The following is a 13908-nucleotide window of genomic DNA, read 5'->3' on the forward strand; positions in this document are numbered from 1 at the left end:
GACCCTTGGGCTTCGGAAAGAGACATAAAGTGCCGGATGATGAATTGATTATTTTTATTGCTGATTGGAATCGGGCGGTGGCTTCGGAACGATCGACAATATTTTAATGATCGAAAGATACGGGGAAAAAATTGAGCAATGGTCACGGTCAGCGTGAGTTATCAATCATGCTTATTTATCGCAAGTTACATTCCGACTGTGGCGTCGATTTAATGTTATGCTTGGGGATTAATCAAATTAGTTTGGTAGCCGATAGAGAAACAATTTTTAAAAGTTTTAATTAAATTCAATAAATTAAATGTTTATTTTTCATTGCAAAAAAAATTTGCTTACAGAATAAAATACATTTGAAATGTCTGTTACGGAGTATAGTGGGGGATTTTCGGTTTATGATGCATAATAGAAGAGTAGAAGTATATATTAACACTAACGTTATTAACTGACTTGTTTAAACTTTCTTTTGAGATATTTTTTTGTCTAAATTATTTACTAACATTAAACTAACGATTTAAGCGGATAAAACTTACCCTTCAGTGAAAAGGATCGTGTTGAGAAAGAAGCATCTCTGCCGGGAAATTAATCCATTACCAAAAGTCAATAGAACTCATTTATCTTGTACGGATGCCACTAGCTAGAGCAAGAGCCGGAATGAACAAATTCGCCAAATGTCGCCCGCCTACTGGTTGGATGATTGAAAGGAGAAACCGTTGCTTTTTGCACTTGTAAGAAGCTCTTGGGAAAATTTTCTCCCTAGCTCAGCTGATGCGAGGTAGAATGCGAAACATTTAATTAGCTAAGCTACGTCAACAATTCGCCCATGAAAATTATGCTGGGCCCCCGGGGTACGCTATTGTCCTTCCGAAAGTACCGAATCGAAGCGATTCGGGCTAGCGTAGCGTGTTTCGAGTTATGAGGCGTGTTTGTGGTCGGGAACAACGCAATAGAAGCACTTTATCAAAATCATTACCTCAGATCAAATCAGTTATTGCTTGTGACTGCTGACTGTCCTTTCAGGACCTTAGGACCTAGCTCGTTCTTCTCCGTCTTTTATTGGTCTCAAAGCAACAAAGCATCACCCGGGGAAAATATCTTTGTATCGAAAGTGACGTAATCCCGTTTTCCGAATCTTCCGCCCAAGTCCGTTTTGCTTACTTTTTTTTTCTCTAAAGCACGCGCTTTTTCTACTTTTCTTTGTTCGATTTCCTAAATATCTTCCATTTTTACAGAAAGTTGGAGCAGGCCGAGTGGGCACTGGAGGCTGCACGGTTGCGCGACCTGCTAGAAAGCAGGATAGACGAAGTGCTGCGGTCGGCCGAGGCAAAGGAAAAGTCATTCGAGGATGGATTGGACGGGGAACAATTCTGTGATAATCTGAAACGACTGAAAACCAGAGCTATCGCACGGGAAATTGAAAAGGGTTTAGGTAAGTGGATTGTTCGAACGGGGATATGTCATCGTATTTGGGGACGGTCTGCTGGGCTGTGGTTTTTGTCACGTGAAGAACGATTCCGGTGATCGTTTCGGGTATGATTCAATCGTGTTGAAGAACTTGCTATCAATTGCTGTCTGTCTGCGTGTAACATCGGTTAGACGAAGTGGCTGCAAAAAAAGCACTTGTGGGTGTGAAATGCGAATTTGACGTAACTTCGATAGGCTTTTCGGGGTAGTTTCCTTTTAAAACCGTAACGCAATGTCTGCGTATTGTTGCATTTTCTGTTGCGAACAGTTGCTTTCAAACAATCAATTAAAGTGAAATTAAATTATTGATCTCGCTTTTCACCCTTGCTCCGATATTCATAAAAGCTTGCTGGCTCAACCTCTCAAAATGGATTTCAGCGCGAGACTTTGCCACCGATTAACGTCCCATCGAGCTTCCACGTCACGTAACCAGGTTAATAGAGAGTAATGGAAATCAGTTGTCATTTCCCGATGCGCGCTACGTGTCCACTTAGCGTTCATTATCGCAATTGTCCCTTTTTGTTTGTCGTGTCCGATGAGTGGCTTGCAGTCTCGATTTCACGAGCCAGATTCTGTAATTGATAACTGCCGGATGGATGGTAGACAGACTGGCAGAGACTGGTAGATTGGCGACCCTTTCAGGACAATCGAATAGTTTACACGATCGGTAATCGATAATCGGTTACTTTCGATCGATTACGCTTCATTAGATATTTGTGTGGTCTCGTGTTTACCGAATTAATTACGCATGGTCATGGATGGTGGAGCTTTTCTTGCTTGAAAAAAAATTGAAGATCAAATGAGTTATTATTCTTGAGAAGAGCAATCAATGTTTGAAACCATTTTTGAACCGTCGTGGGTTCAAACAAACTTTGTCTCTAAACTATAAAACTGCTCCAAACGAACGACATTTATAGTGAGCATAACAAAAAATGGACGACAGTTTTTTGGGGATTCTTTAATGAGAAGATTGCATGTTACGATAGTATTCGCTGCTCTGTTTTACCTCACTCTTTCACATCGGTCTGCATGAAGTGGCCTCACAGAACCGCTTTTTTTACCTGGTTTTTGTATTCTAGGTTTTTACGAACCCATCACGATCTAGACCGGAATCGACCTAAATAAATAGATAATCAGCACTGCTGTGTTGCGCACCATTAACCGTTCATCCATCTTTTTTTTTCTCTCTTCACTTTTCTTGCCTTTTTTCTGGTATCTCGTGTTCACTGTCCAACATTTGCTTTACCGTCATCGTTGGCCGCCATGCTCCAGCGTGCTCACCGGGACGCATTTTGACACTTTTCCGCCACTGGCAGAAGCAGCCAGAGAACGGTTCTACCGAGCATGGAGACGAAGGCCCCTTGGGCTTATGCACAGCAGTGGAGCAGCTAGAAAGTAGCCTCACAGCAGCGTTACCTGCCAGCAATCATCAGACACTAACGTAAGTCTATCTGCGGGACAGAACGATGGAAATCAGTGACCGCTACGTGTGCTCTCTCTCTCTCTCTCGTCCAAGCTTCCCCACCTCTTCTCTGCTCACCTGATTTCTATCCTCCACGCGCTATCGACCATTTCGAAACTCATTGGAACCACGAGTTTCCCGTCCATTTGGATCCAACTGTGGATACATGAGCCAACATAGCAAAAAAAAAAAAAAAGATGAATATTCATTCGGTAACCGATTTGTTTGTTTTGTTCTTTCATTTCCTCTCTCTCTCTCTCTCTCTCTCTCTCGCTCGATCGTCTCGTCGTTTGTGGGACGGACGGTCGGATACCTACCTACCATTTTTGGGGCGATGTTTTCATTACTGATTTTGCGAACGTGCAGCGTTGATTGGGCGGAAAATGGAATCGACCCGGAGCTCGAATGTCACGATCTCTACTTGAGCAGCTTCAAGAATAAAATGTTCGAAATGATGAAGGCTTCCATCGATCAGGATTTGGCCAAGGATCCGAACGGTGGCAAAGGACGTAAGAAAACCGTGCAGGTGAGTTGCTCGCTGGGCATAACAAAAACAGTCCCGTATTTTCCGATGCTGGGGCAGAGAGGTGCTAATGATGGTACATATGTACCGTTAATCCCGGATATGATGGAATGATTTTTACCGATGCTTGAAACTTTTGCACTGCGAAGCATCCATCGATAGTCGTTGTTTGTTGAAGCGGTCCTGGTACTGGTGGTAGATTTGTAAATAATGGTCGTGCGTTTTGTACACACATTCGCGACTCCTAGGCATGCTAGATGTGTTGCTACTACGTACAGCTGAATTGAGTTTGAACTGTACTGAAATATTTTGTCAAAACGATTATTTGCGTAATAGTTTGCTCAATTTTTTTTTCTTTATAATGAAATATGCAGTTTTTTATACTGTCCTCCAATGTCGTTGGAGTTCCGCAGGAAACAATTGATTGTGCATATCCCCATGTAAGCGATAGACATGTAAAGCGCAGCTTATTGGCAGGATTTTGTGGTTTATGTGGAACGTGCAGAGACTGACTTAACCGGATGATGACAAGGTAAACATGCTGACACTACGGGTTATCTTGTGGAAAACCGGTGAGACCTATGGAATGTTGCAATTTTGTAATTCTAGACGAATGGACGGAGAATCTGACCTGACAGAGATCCTGACAAAATTTTAATACCTCTGTTTGTTGTTTTGTTTTTGTGCATATGCTAAACAATGAATGCATCATGGTATCAAATTTGTCAACAATAACGAGTGCAATTAGATTGGCTTTCTGGACAATACCTGAAAATAATAATACGTTTTCAGACATTGAACAACGTTTATCAAAACATTTCTTTCTCAAAACTGTTCATTTCATTATTCTATACCACACTTAACTGAATCTGTATGTGTGTGTGTTTTGCTTTTACGTGACTGAACAATATTTTGCAGGAAATATTCCACGAGCATTCAACGCATTTAATGTACTTAAATGAGCACCTGAGTGCAAACAAGTACATCTCGTCGAAGGTACCGGAGCGGATACGACAGAACGTGCAGATGAACTTCCGCTCCGGCAGCCGGCATCCGCCATATTTCATCCATGGTGGACATGGCAGCGGCAAGAGCACTTTGCTGTCGCACATCTACACCGAGCTGGCGGGCTGGTTCGAGCACACGAAAGTGCACCGCGTGATACGGTACGCGTCGGCTACGCCCCGTTCAGCCTACAACCTGGAGCTGTTGCGCGTCGTCTGCCAGCAGCTGGCCATCATCCTGAACATCCCCGAGGGCTATTTGCCGAAGGACGCTTCGTTTGATCCACTCTACATCAACAACTGGTTCCAGAACTTGCTGAAGCACTGCGAGGACCTGCACAACGAGATACTCTTTCTGTTCATCGATGATCTGCATCGGCTGAACCCGCTGGATTGCGATATAGTGGCCGCGCTGTCCTGGCTACCCATCAGCCTACCCTGGAACGTGTTTCTGGTCGTTTCTACCACCGTGCCGATCGAGTCACTCCGCCTGACCCCGATGCAGAAGGAGCGTTTCAAGTGTGCGGAGTACTTTTTCGATCTTTCGCTGGAGCAGAACGAGACAAAAGTGCAACGGTGGGGTACGGCTGCGACTGTCCCAGAGCACGAACCCGCGAACGGTGTGCCCACGTTTGCGCAACTGGTAAACGATTTGTTTGACGCGATGGAACAGCGGTTCGGCGTGAAGGGGTTCAGCCGGCTAGCCATCTACATCACGTGTTCGGAGTACGGGTTGACGGAGACGGAGCTGCTGGAGCTACTGATGCCGACACAGGACGCGGATCTGGTTATCGATAGTCACGAGGGAGACTTCAACTTTTCCACCTTCCGCACAGCTCGCAATCAAATGAGTTCGTATTACTGTTTCCCTTCTCTTTGTCTGATTTGAAGCACACACACACACACACACACATACAGACCTGCTAATTTCTGTCCAACCTTCCCAGGACTCATACTGCGGGAGAAACTCATGTCCGGTAAGCTGTTGATCGTCTGGCGGCACAGCATATGTTCGGAGATTACCCGGGCCCGGTACATGACGCCGGACATTACCCGTTCCATTCACTCGGAGCTGGTGAACCTATTCTTCCCTCCGGACAGTGACGACAGTGAGGACATGTCGACCGAGCAGCACAGCAGAAAATCGAGTAAGTACCTCTCGACGACGCTGATGATGGTGTACGGGCGTGGGCTTGGCACGGCTGCCCGGATCTAGCCGGAACTAGCATCGTTGCATTGTTTTACGAATGAGAAAGGAAAGGGAGGGAAAAAAAAGGTGGACAGAACCACCGACTAATGCTATTTGTGTTAGTGTGTGCTTTTGCCACCATAACGGAAGGGGGTAGCGTCACAGGCAGTACCTTTACTGTTGGGGCAAGATTTTAAATGGTATGATACGCCCCCTTCCCAGCAGGAGACGCTGACGATGGCTAATTGGTTGTCGTTCAAGAGCTCTTTATTGTTAAATGAAAAATCGATAGCGTTAATTTAAACTTCCTACAGCGTGTTTGGTGAGCGCCAGCGCCAACCATGGTCCTATTGCGGTCCAAGTGTTTGAACAAATGTAGTGGCGGGTGCGCAAATTGGAGTGCTTGAAAGCCAATTTACTTTTTCACAAGTTTGATAAGAGGTTGAGACGGATGAACCGGAAATCTGTGAAAGTGGGTATGACGTTTGGGCAATTTATGCTGCAGTGAATTGTTCAGTTTGTGAAACGATTCATTTTGACAGAAAAGTTTAATTAAAACGCGTTATGACAAGTAGTCTAAGTGGACTTGATTTTATAGAAAATAATAATTGCTTGAAGGTAGTAAAAAGCTTTTTTTGTCGTATAATTAGCACGGTATGCTAGCGTATGGAAAATCACCTCATATTTCCATTTCTTTAGCTCGATTTAGCTGCCTACCATGCGTAGATGCTTCGTAAAGCGATGTCTGTAATGGTACGGTGTCGTGTCGTGTAGTGTCGTTCGTCGTAGTTCTACTGCAACATCAATTTAAGTTGCAACACTTTCTTGTCCACGCACATTCGCACACCACGCAGTAGAGGAAGCAACACACGTACACAAACTATCAATAGCCCGGGTACAATAGAACACTTGCACAGATTTCTTTTTTTTTTGTTGTTGTTATGGGCGAGCTTCGACAGATGCCTTATGCCCACTTGTCCCAACCCCGATGGTGTTTCTATGCCGTACCAAACGGGGCTCCACTGCTTGTCTTTCTGAAAAAGGTAGAGCTTTTCCTTGTATCAACCATACAATTGAAGTAACAATAGCGGAAAAACAATGGCATAAGAAAACTTTTCCACGTAGACACACTTTTTATCTCGTGAACATGGACGGTGAGCTTTCTTTTCTTTCTTCTAGTGAGCAAGGGCTAGTGAATATTTTTAAAATTGATTTTTATTGAATCGTTGTTTGTGAAAAGCATCATGGCTGGATGTGAATAGGTACAAATAGAGATAGGCATTGGTGCATAACGACTTATGGAAACTAATTTGTAGAGGATTTAGTGGTACATGAGTAGTGCTTTTTGTATGAATAAAATAATTCAAACAATGAAAAGGACATTTCGTTATTATTTAAAATGCTTTTTCCCCCGAAGGCCTCAAAAATAATTATTTAAAATGTTCAAAAAACGATCTGTTTTGCAAGGTTTTTGCAAATTACTCATCACTGCTTCGTTCAACCACAGTGTACCAACGACACAGTAACATCTGTAACATACAATGGAGGCGTTCTTGTAACGTACAACCGAAAATTGCGTGTTCGTGTAACATGTGCTGCGAAATCAAATTACAAAGCATTTTCAATGTCCCTTCCCATGGTTCCTCTCAGCCCGCTTCACGCCCCGTACCCTTGAGGAATCAAATTGTATTCCCGGCTTAAATGCCACCCAGCACGAGATAGAATAATAGGATCAAAGAGCTAACCTCCGCCTCCCCCACGGTGTTCCATGCAATCACAAAGGCAACACGTTCGACGAAAGGAAAAAAATGGACGCAACGGCAGAAGAGACGACCAGTGGTGGGCCTTAATTACAGAACAGCATAAAGCGTACGAGAGCGTACGAAGACCGGCGGGCAATTTGAATTGAGCTGACATTAAAAGACGGTGACCGTGCGATGGATACTGATGGTATCCGAGTGCGCCTAATTCTCGATTCATCATGACTTCTTGTTATTTGTGTGTCCCCTTTTTAACGACGATGGGCGACAGAAATAATAAAATCCGCCGGGTAACCGTGGTCGTCACTTTCGGCTGAACATCGGTTCGGTGTGTTGTCCCTTGGGGACTGGGAGGACATTTTGTGTCGTAGCCTGTTAATGGTCTGGTGGGAACAGAACGTGTAAAAGGACCGCCGTTTTTCATCACCTAGGCAATTGTTTGCTCTTTGTGCATGTTTCCTTCTCGATGATTTGAACGTGGCATTATGCGACAAAAGTGATTTCATTTCTTTCTTTATTGCGTATGTAGCTAGGTGCTATGTTTGATGCTCATTTTCACGCCTTGAAATGTATGATTTCTACATCTTGATTAGGCTTGAGACGTCCTACCAGTAGTGATAATGTCGTGTTAATAATAATATTATCTTCTTGTCCAAAATTGTACTAACGACGATAAGTGCTCACTTATATTTAAAATGCTTACGAACGAACTGACCGTACAGTCTTCGATTTCTACCCGACAGGCATGCAAACACAGCAGGATGACAATGTGACCCAAGTGCTGAACCTGGGGCCTGATATTTCCTACAGCATACGACACGTGGAGGAAGCCTGGCACCACCTCATCAAATCGGAGGACACCAAAAAGCTGAAAGAGATTGCCGTGTGCAACTTCGACTTTTTGCTAGCTGCAGTAGGTATTCGGCGCGCACTAGACGCCCCTCCCTACGTGATGTTGCCTCGAATCATCCAATTTCCCTTTGACCGCAGGTGCAAACAGTGTCCATCAGCTATCTGCGCTGTCTAATCGAGCACGTACGCTGTTACATCCTGGACCGGGACATTGAGCTGGTGTACTACACGATCCGGAAGTCAAGCGATGTACTGACCCGCGACCCAATGCAACTGGGCGCACAGGTAAGGGGCGAACATATTCCTAAATTGAACCTCTTTCCACGTTGGCTGGCTGGCTGTACCTGATCACCTGGGGCATTGTACTGGTGGGCTGGTGTTTTGTTTGCAGTTGATTTCCTGGCTGAAGTCTGTGTCGGCACACGAGGGACCGCAGGCACTGCTCAGCGTTACCGTGCAGTCGGCAACGGCCTGGTGCGATGGGTACACAGTCCCGTTGCTCGTCCCATTGACTGGTTGGCTTCCGGTTCCGCTGCCTAGCCAAATTCGGTGCATCACTGTTCCTGGTCCTGGGCCAGTGCGTTGCATCGAAGTTTCGCCGTCCAAACAGCATTTGATATTATCACCGAAGGTTGGAGATCCCCAATTATGGCACATCATGAGTAACAGCCTAGTGCATACGTTTAAAGGTAGGTTTTTCCGTGTCGGTTGTTTTAATAATGTTCGCGAATATGTCTCAAAATGCAATTCAAAGAAGAGTCTCAAGAAAGAAGAGTTAAATTTACTGTGTCCTTTACTGTCATACTGCATTTCGAGAGTTCACAAGAAAATGAACAGTACATCTATATAACTCAAAAAAGGAACGCTGCCATTTTAAGCCTAACATAATAACCTCCAAAAAAGTTGAATTGTTGATTTTTTAAAGAAACACAAAAACTGGATGTTTTTGTTTCGCTCTTCGGAAAGATTAAATGAAAAGAAAAGAGAATAAATAATTTTTTTATCGGCTGAAGAGCATTAGGTTTCTTTAGTGCCGCTACGGATGGTTTGCTTTTTCTGTTTGTTTTTGGATGAACTTAGGGCACAACGCAGCAACCCCCGTATTTTGAAGGAGTTCGTAAAAAAAAGGTAAATTTTAATTAAAGATTCATCCATCAGACAGGGTGGACGGGTAGCTTCAGAACGACATTTACCACGAATAATCCATGGAACGTATCGTTTGTTTTCGTTTGTTTGTTTGCCTTTTTAAATTCTGTTTAAAACTCTTGCTTTTGTTTGGCAGCTTAAGAGATAGACGTTGATGGATTAAGTTTTTAAGAATCGCTCGTTCGAAAATTGGATCTATTGTTGCTTGTGCGGATGGAGATAGAGAAAGTCAAAAATGCATCATGTCTAGAAGAGCATTAGCAATCAAAAGTAAATTTTACATTGAAAATAATTGACTAAGTATTACTACTTTGTACTTCCTCAATGGAAACAGGAACTGTTTGTACATCTTCCGATTGTCTCCAAGCAATAAATCTTAAAGCTTTTCACTCCAGTTTGTCACTGAGTGGTCCCCAACCGTATCATGGGGGCTCCCGATGAACATAACATGTATGGGCAGTTTGATCGTTTTATTTTCCAATCATCCAACCACCCGGATCGGATCGGGCTGGCAATGATGGTGCCCTGCATGACACATTGTTGTCTGCCACAATCACTAATGTCGCAAAATGTCAGGATCGGCTCGTATCATGTCCGGTTCGCATCTTCATGTTTCAGTGTTTTTGTTTCGTGCGAACATCACTCCTCAACTATCGCTTTCACACATATCATGCTTTCTTGCTTCTTCCTTACTCTCTCTCTCTCTCTCTCTCTGACAGGTCACAGCGGTCCAGTTACGTACATGAAGGTGCTGTCTCAGTATCTGGTCACAACGTCCGAGGACACATCCGTTATCGTGTGGGACATGAAGACCCTGGCAATGAAGTTGAGATTACGGTAATGCTACAATTTTGCATGTTCATACTGGGTGGTTGCATCGTGCCAAGTGGTACTAAACATTTATTTATAGGGACTGGTCGGACCCCGGGTTGCTTTGGCAACTGTGCCCGCTGCTTGACGGTATCAGGAGTTAGACAAAAAAATTTGCATAACGGTTCGGTGGTACCTTTTTTTTTTGCTGTTGTTGTGTGCTGCAATGTTTTTCCTATGCGGTTAAAAAGTTGCCCCATCATATGTGGTGGCGCGGAGAAGGAGAAGAAAACAATAAGTACACGGCGCTGGCAGAAGGTGGTAATGGTTGCGGCCTGATAGTATCCTGAAGCATAGCTTAAGCCCCAACCTCAAGCCAGAATGTTGAAGAACGTGTTAGGCATTCCTGCTTACGGCAGCGAAACGATGGCCGACCCTTAGCCAGGTCGATATGCAAATGAACGTGCAAGCACACAGCACGAACCATCGTTCATGCGTACAATGTATCTTCTTCCCCATTAGCATCACAACTTATCACACCTTCCTGGCGTACGTAGCATGTCAAGACTTTTGGCTCGAGACTCAAATCTGGGCAAAACAGCACGGCACACGCACAAACGAGTGAAATTTGGGAAATTAATGAGTTCCTAACATGGTGCTAAATCATCCTGGCTTCACCGGGCGCACCTTTGCTTCACGGTACACATGGGAATGATATAAAAATTTGTTACTCCACCTTCACCACCGATGACGCTTTCGTTGGACGTGCCTCATCGGAAGAAAGAATAGGAGAACCAACAAAAAAAAATAAAGCTCCTGATAAGCGCTAGATCTTTTATTTTTTCCTCGGCTGAGTCAGGAAATTGCAAAGATGTGTTCAAACTGTTGCGTAAATCTTATTATTTTTTGCTCGCACAAAGAAAAAAGGATAAATAAAAATATTGCACGCTGTGGATGGAGAATCGTTTTTCGTAACGCATGGCCGGCGAATAGAATCACACCCGAGCGCACCGTCACCACCTGGTATCGCTTGTTTGAGCGTTGTTTTCTCGGTGGGAACGAAGCGAAAATCAATCAACTCCCTTTACCTCCGATCGGTTATCAAAAATCGTTTAACATTTTCGTTGAATGGATTATGGAAAGAAGAATGTTAATATGCAACGATAGATTGGTTCAGATAAATCGCACCAAGCGAGTAAATTGTGATCTAATTTCAATTCTGTGTATGTTGGATCGAAACAAATCGGGAAGGAAATCGTGAAATTTAAATAACTTGTTAAATCCTGATTTACACTGCTTCTTTGAAAGCTGCCGACGTAACATGTGTTCTGGGCTAACAGTCAGCACGCGCACAAACGCGCCAGAACATCGTTCGAGGTTATCATTTATTTGTGATGCAAATGGTGACACACTTTTCGCCCATTTACATTGACTCTGGCCAAGATTGCAAAAGGATTAACGCTTCAAGATGTAAGAATCCTGCTTTGGCAAAGATATGGCGATGCTCCGGATGCTCGGATACACGGCGAACAGGGAGCGTGTATAAAAATCCAGTTTGTCAATGAACGAGCGGCAGACTGTTTCATTACGAGCGCCAGTGTCGTCCGCCTTGAACGTAGCCGAAAAGTGCTCAGTGGCGCACAGAGTGCCAGGCGATGTGCCAACCATCATCAGCCAACGCGTCGGGGTTGGACGGTTTTGGTCGATGTCGGCAAAGGGCCACGTTCCATTTGCATTGATAAGCAGTGGTGGTAGTCCATTTTCTTCCAGGCCAGCCAGGCCAGAATGCCAAAATGAAAGAAGCCCCGGTACAGATGGTGTGTTTCTGCGCACCAGGCTAGAATAGTAAAGTGAATATTAAGTTTTCAATTAACATAGCCAGGAAGAGAAAATGGTAATTTTAGCTCTTGGTGCTGAATGAAGATGTGCCCCCGAGTAGCGAGAACATTTCAGCTGCGAGCGAAGGCCAACATGTAACAAAGCCGGTGATAGAACTACCAACACAACGACAGTTTATGAAACTTGGCGTGCTTTGTGTAATGATCAGTTCTGTCGTGTTTTGGAGGGATGGGAAAATGAAGCTGTGTTTTGGGTGTTCGTGATTTGTTTGCAACCCGTAAGTCTTTACCCTTTTGGAGCTTCTCAATCGTCGGAAAGCTTATGAGAAAATAATAAAAAAAAACTTTATTATTAATAATGAATTTTATATTCTTATCCATCCCACAGTGAACACATTGCTCCGGCCTTGTGTGCTACGCTGGCATTGGACAACAAGTACGTCATAAGTGGTAGCGACGACTCCAGCATCATAATAGCACTGTTTGAGACGGGAAAACTGGTAAGTTAGTTTGAAAGTGCAATGGTAAACTTTATTCACTTCAGCATTCGTCAGAGTCAGCGTGAAAACTAGCAAAGTTTCAAGTGTCTGCCTACATGCTAACATTGCGTTCGTTTGGCATCTTTCGTGTGGTGTAAAATTAGGTTACCAAAATTTATCACCACCGTGGTCCAGTGACGGCACTACACATGAGCTACCCGAGCGAGGTGCTCGTCTCGTCCAGTCACGATGCAACCGTCTGTCTGTGGTCTCTGGAGAACTTTACCCTTCTGAACTGCATCCAGATGGCACAGCCCATTCTAAGCATGCAGATTTCGTGCGATTCGGTAAGTGTTATCCCTACGTCAAATGAGGCGCAGTCTGTGTGTGTTTGTGTGTGTGTGTGCATCGGAGTAGTGACTCGTCGTGCTGCTGTGACCTTTCACTTTCGCACAAGTTGCGTGATCGTCGGAAACGAAGCAGTTGCTCATGCAATGTGCCCAACTTCCTGACGGATGTCATCGTGTCTACCTTTTTTTTCATTATTTGCTTGCCTTTTTGCCACTCTCCTAGACGTTCCTGCTGGTACACTGTGCCGACAACGGTTTGTATCTCCGGTCGCTGACCACGGGCACAGAGCTGCACGCCCTGAAAGGACACAAATCGAAGGTAAGCAGCTTACGGGTGGCACTAATCCCATAAACGGAAATTACGTGGAAAATTTTCAGCTGTCACGCGGTGTGTGCGTGATAAAGCAAAACGTAGCGAAAGGTGAACAAAGGAGAAGCCAATTCTAGCACGACTCTAGTGCGCTCGATAAAAAAAGCGAGTGGCGAAACCAACGTTTTAACTTTTCACTCTTTATTTTTTTTTGTTGGACGCTCCGGACGGACTGAATTTAACTGAAGCTATTCGCGTTCGGCAAAGACATTGATTAATGCAGAACTTTCGCTTGTCACTGAAATGCGGCAGATGGTCGAGAATCGAGGATGATGAAAATATTTTACCCAGAAGGTTTTCTTCAGGTTTTCTTAAAAAGCAATGTAGGGTGTTTTAGAGCAAGTGCACTTCGTTCTAGCGCATCAAAGTTTGATGAAATTTTGCACTAGAAAGGAGTACAAGAAAAAGATCCATAGACTCGATACTCCTATTTTGGCACAATCGTTACGGAAGTATTCAGAGTATTTTATAAAGTACACGTACAAAAAGCACATGTACATTTTAGGTGTGTTTCTTAACGATGATTAACATAATTCTGTTCCTTTCAAAAACCGAAAATACTAAAGTTGCTTTATAACCTCGTGTGATATTGGCATGGTTTACGAGATTATGTTTATTACTGGGTTTGTTGTATTACTTGTTACAGCTTTTAATTGCGTATTAATGT

At 44.0% G+C, this 13908-nt stretch overlaps 1 protein-coding gene across 2 annotated transcripts in view; it reads left to right on the plus strand.

Moving 5' to 3' along the window:
* The window catches only part of LOC126561354 (protein qui-1), a 29207-nt gene that overhangs the window by 2146 nt on the left and 13153 nt on the right, over nucleotides 1-13908 (plus strand). Inside the window, exons 5-16 of one of the 2 annotated variants that reach the window (XM_050217457.1) lie at nucleotides 1227-1423; nucleotides 2731-2899; nucleotides 3287-3446; nucleotides 4362-5298; nucleotides 5395-5595; nucleotides 8140-8309; nucleotides 8387-8533; nucleotides 8640-8937; nucleotides 10114-10231; nucleotides 12431-12542; nucleotides 12686-12868; nucleotides 13095-13190. In XM_050217457.1, the coding sequence (XP_050073414.1) occupies nucleotides 1227-1423; nucleotides 2731-2899; nucleotides 3287-3446; nucleotides 4362-5298; nucleotides 5395-5595; nucleotides 8140-8309; nucleotides 8387-8533; nucleotides 8640-8937; nucleotides 10114-10231; nucleotides 12431-12542; nucleotides 12686-12868; nucleotides 13095-13190 (2788 nt within the window). Of the gene's footprint in view, nucleotides 1-1226; nucleotides 1424-2730; nucleotides 2900-3286; nucleotides 3447-4361; nucleotides 5299-5394; nucleotides 5596-8139; nucleotides 8310-8386; nucleotides 8534-8639; nucleotides 8938-10113; nucleotides 10232-12430; nucleotides 12543-12685; nucleotides 12869-13094; nucleotides 13191-13908 lie in introns of those variants that run through there. The other variant, XM_050217456.1, reaches the window with a different exon arrangement.

This window comes from Anopheles maculipalpis, chromosome 3RL (genome assembly GCF_943734695.1).
Source record: "Anopheles maculipalpis chromosome 3RL, idAnoMacuDA_375_x, whole genome shotgun sequence".
Taxonomy (NCBI): Eukaryota; Metazoa; Arthropoda; class Insecta; order Diptera; family Culicidae; genus Anopheles; species Anopheles maculipalpis.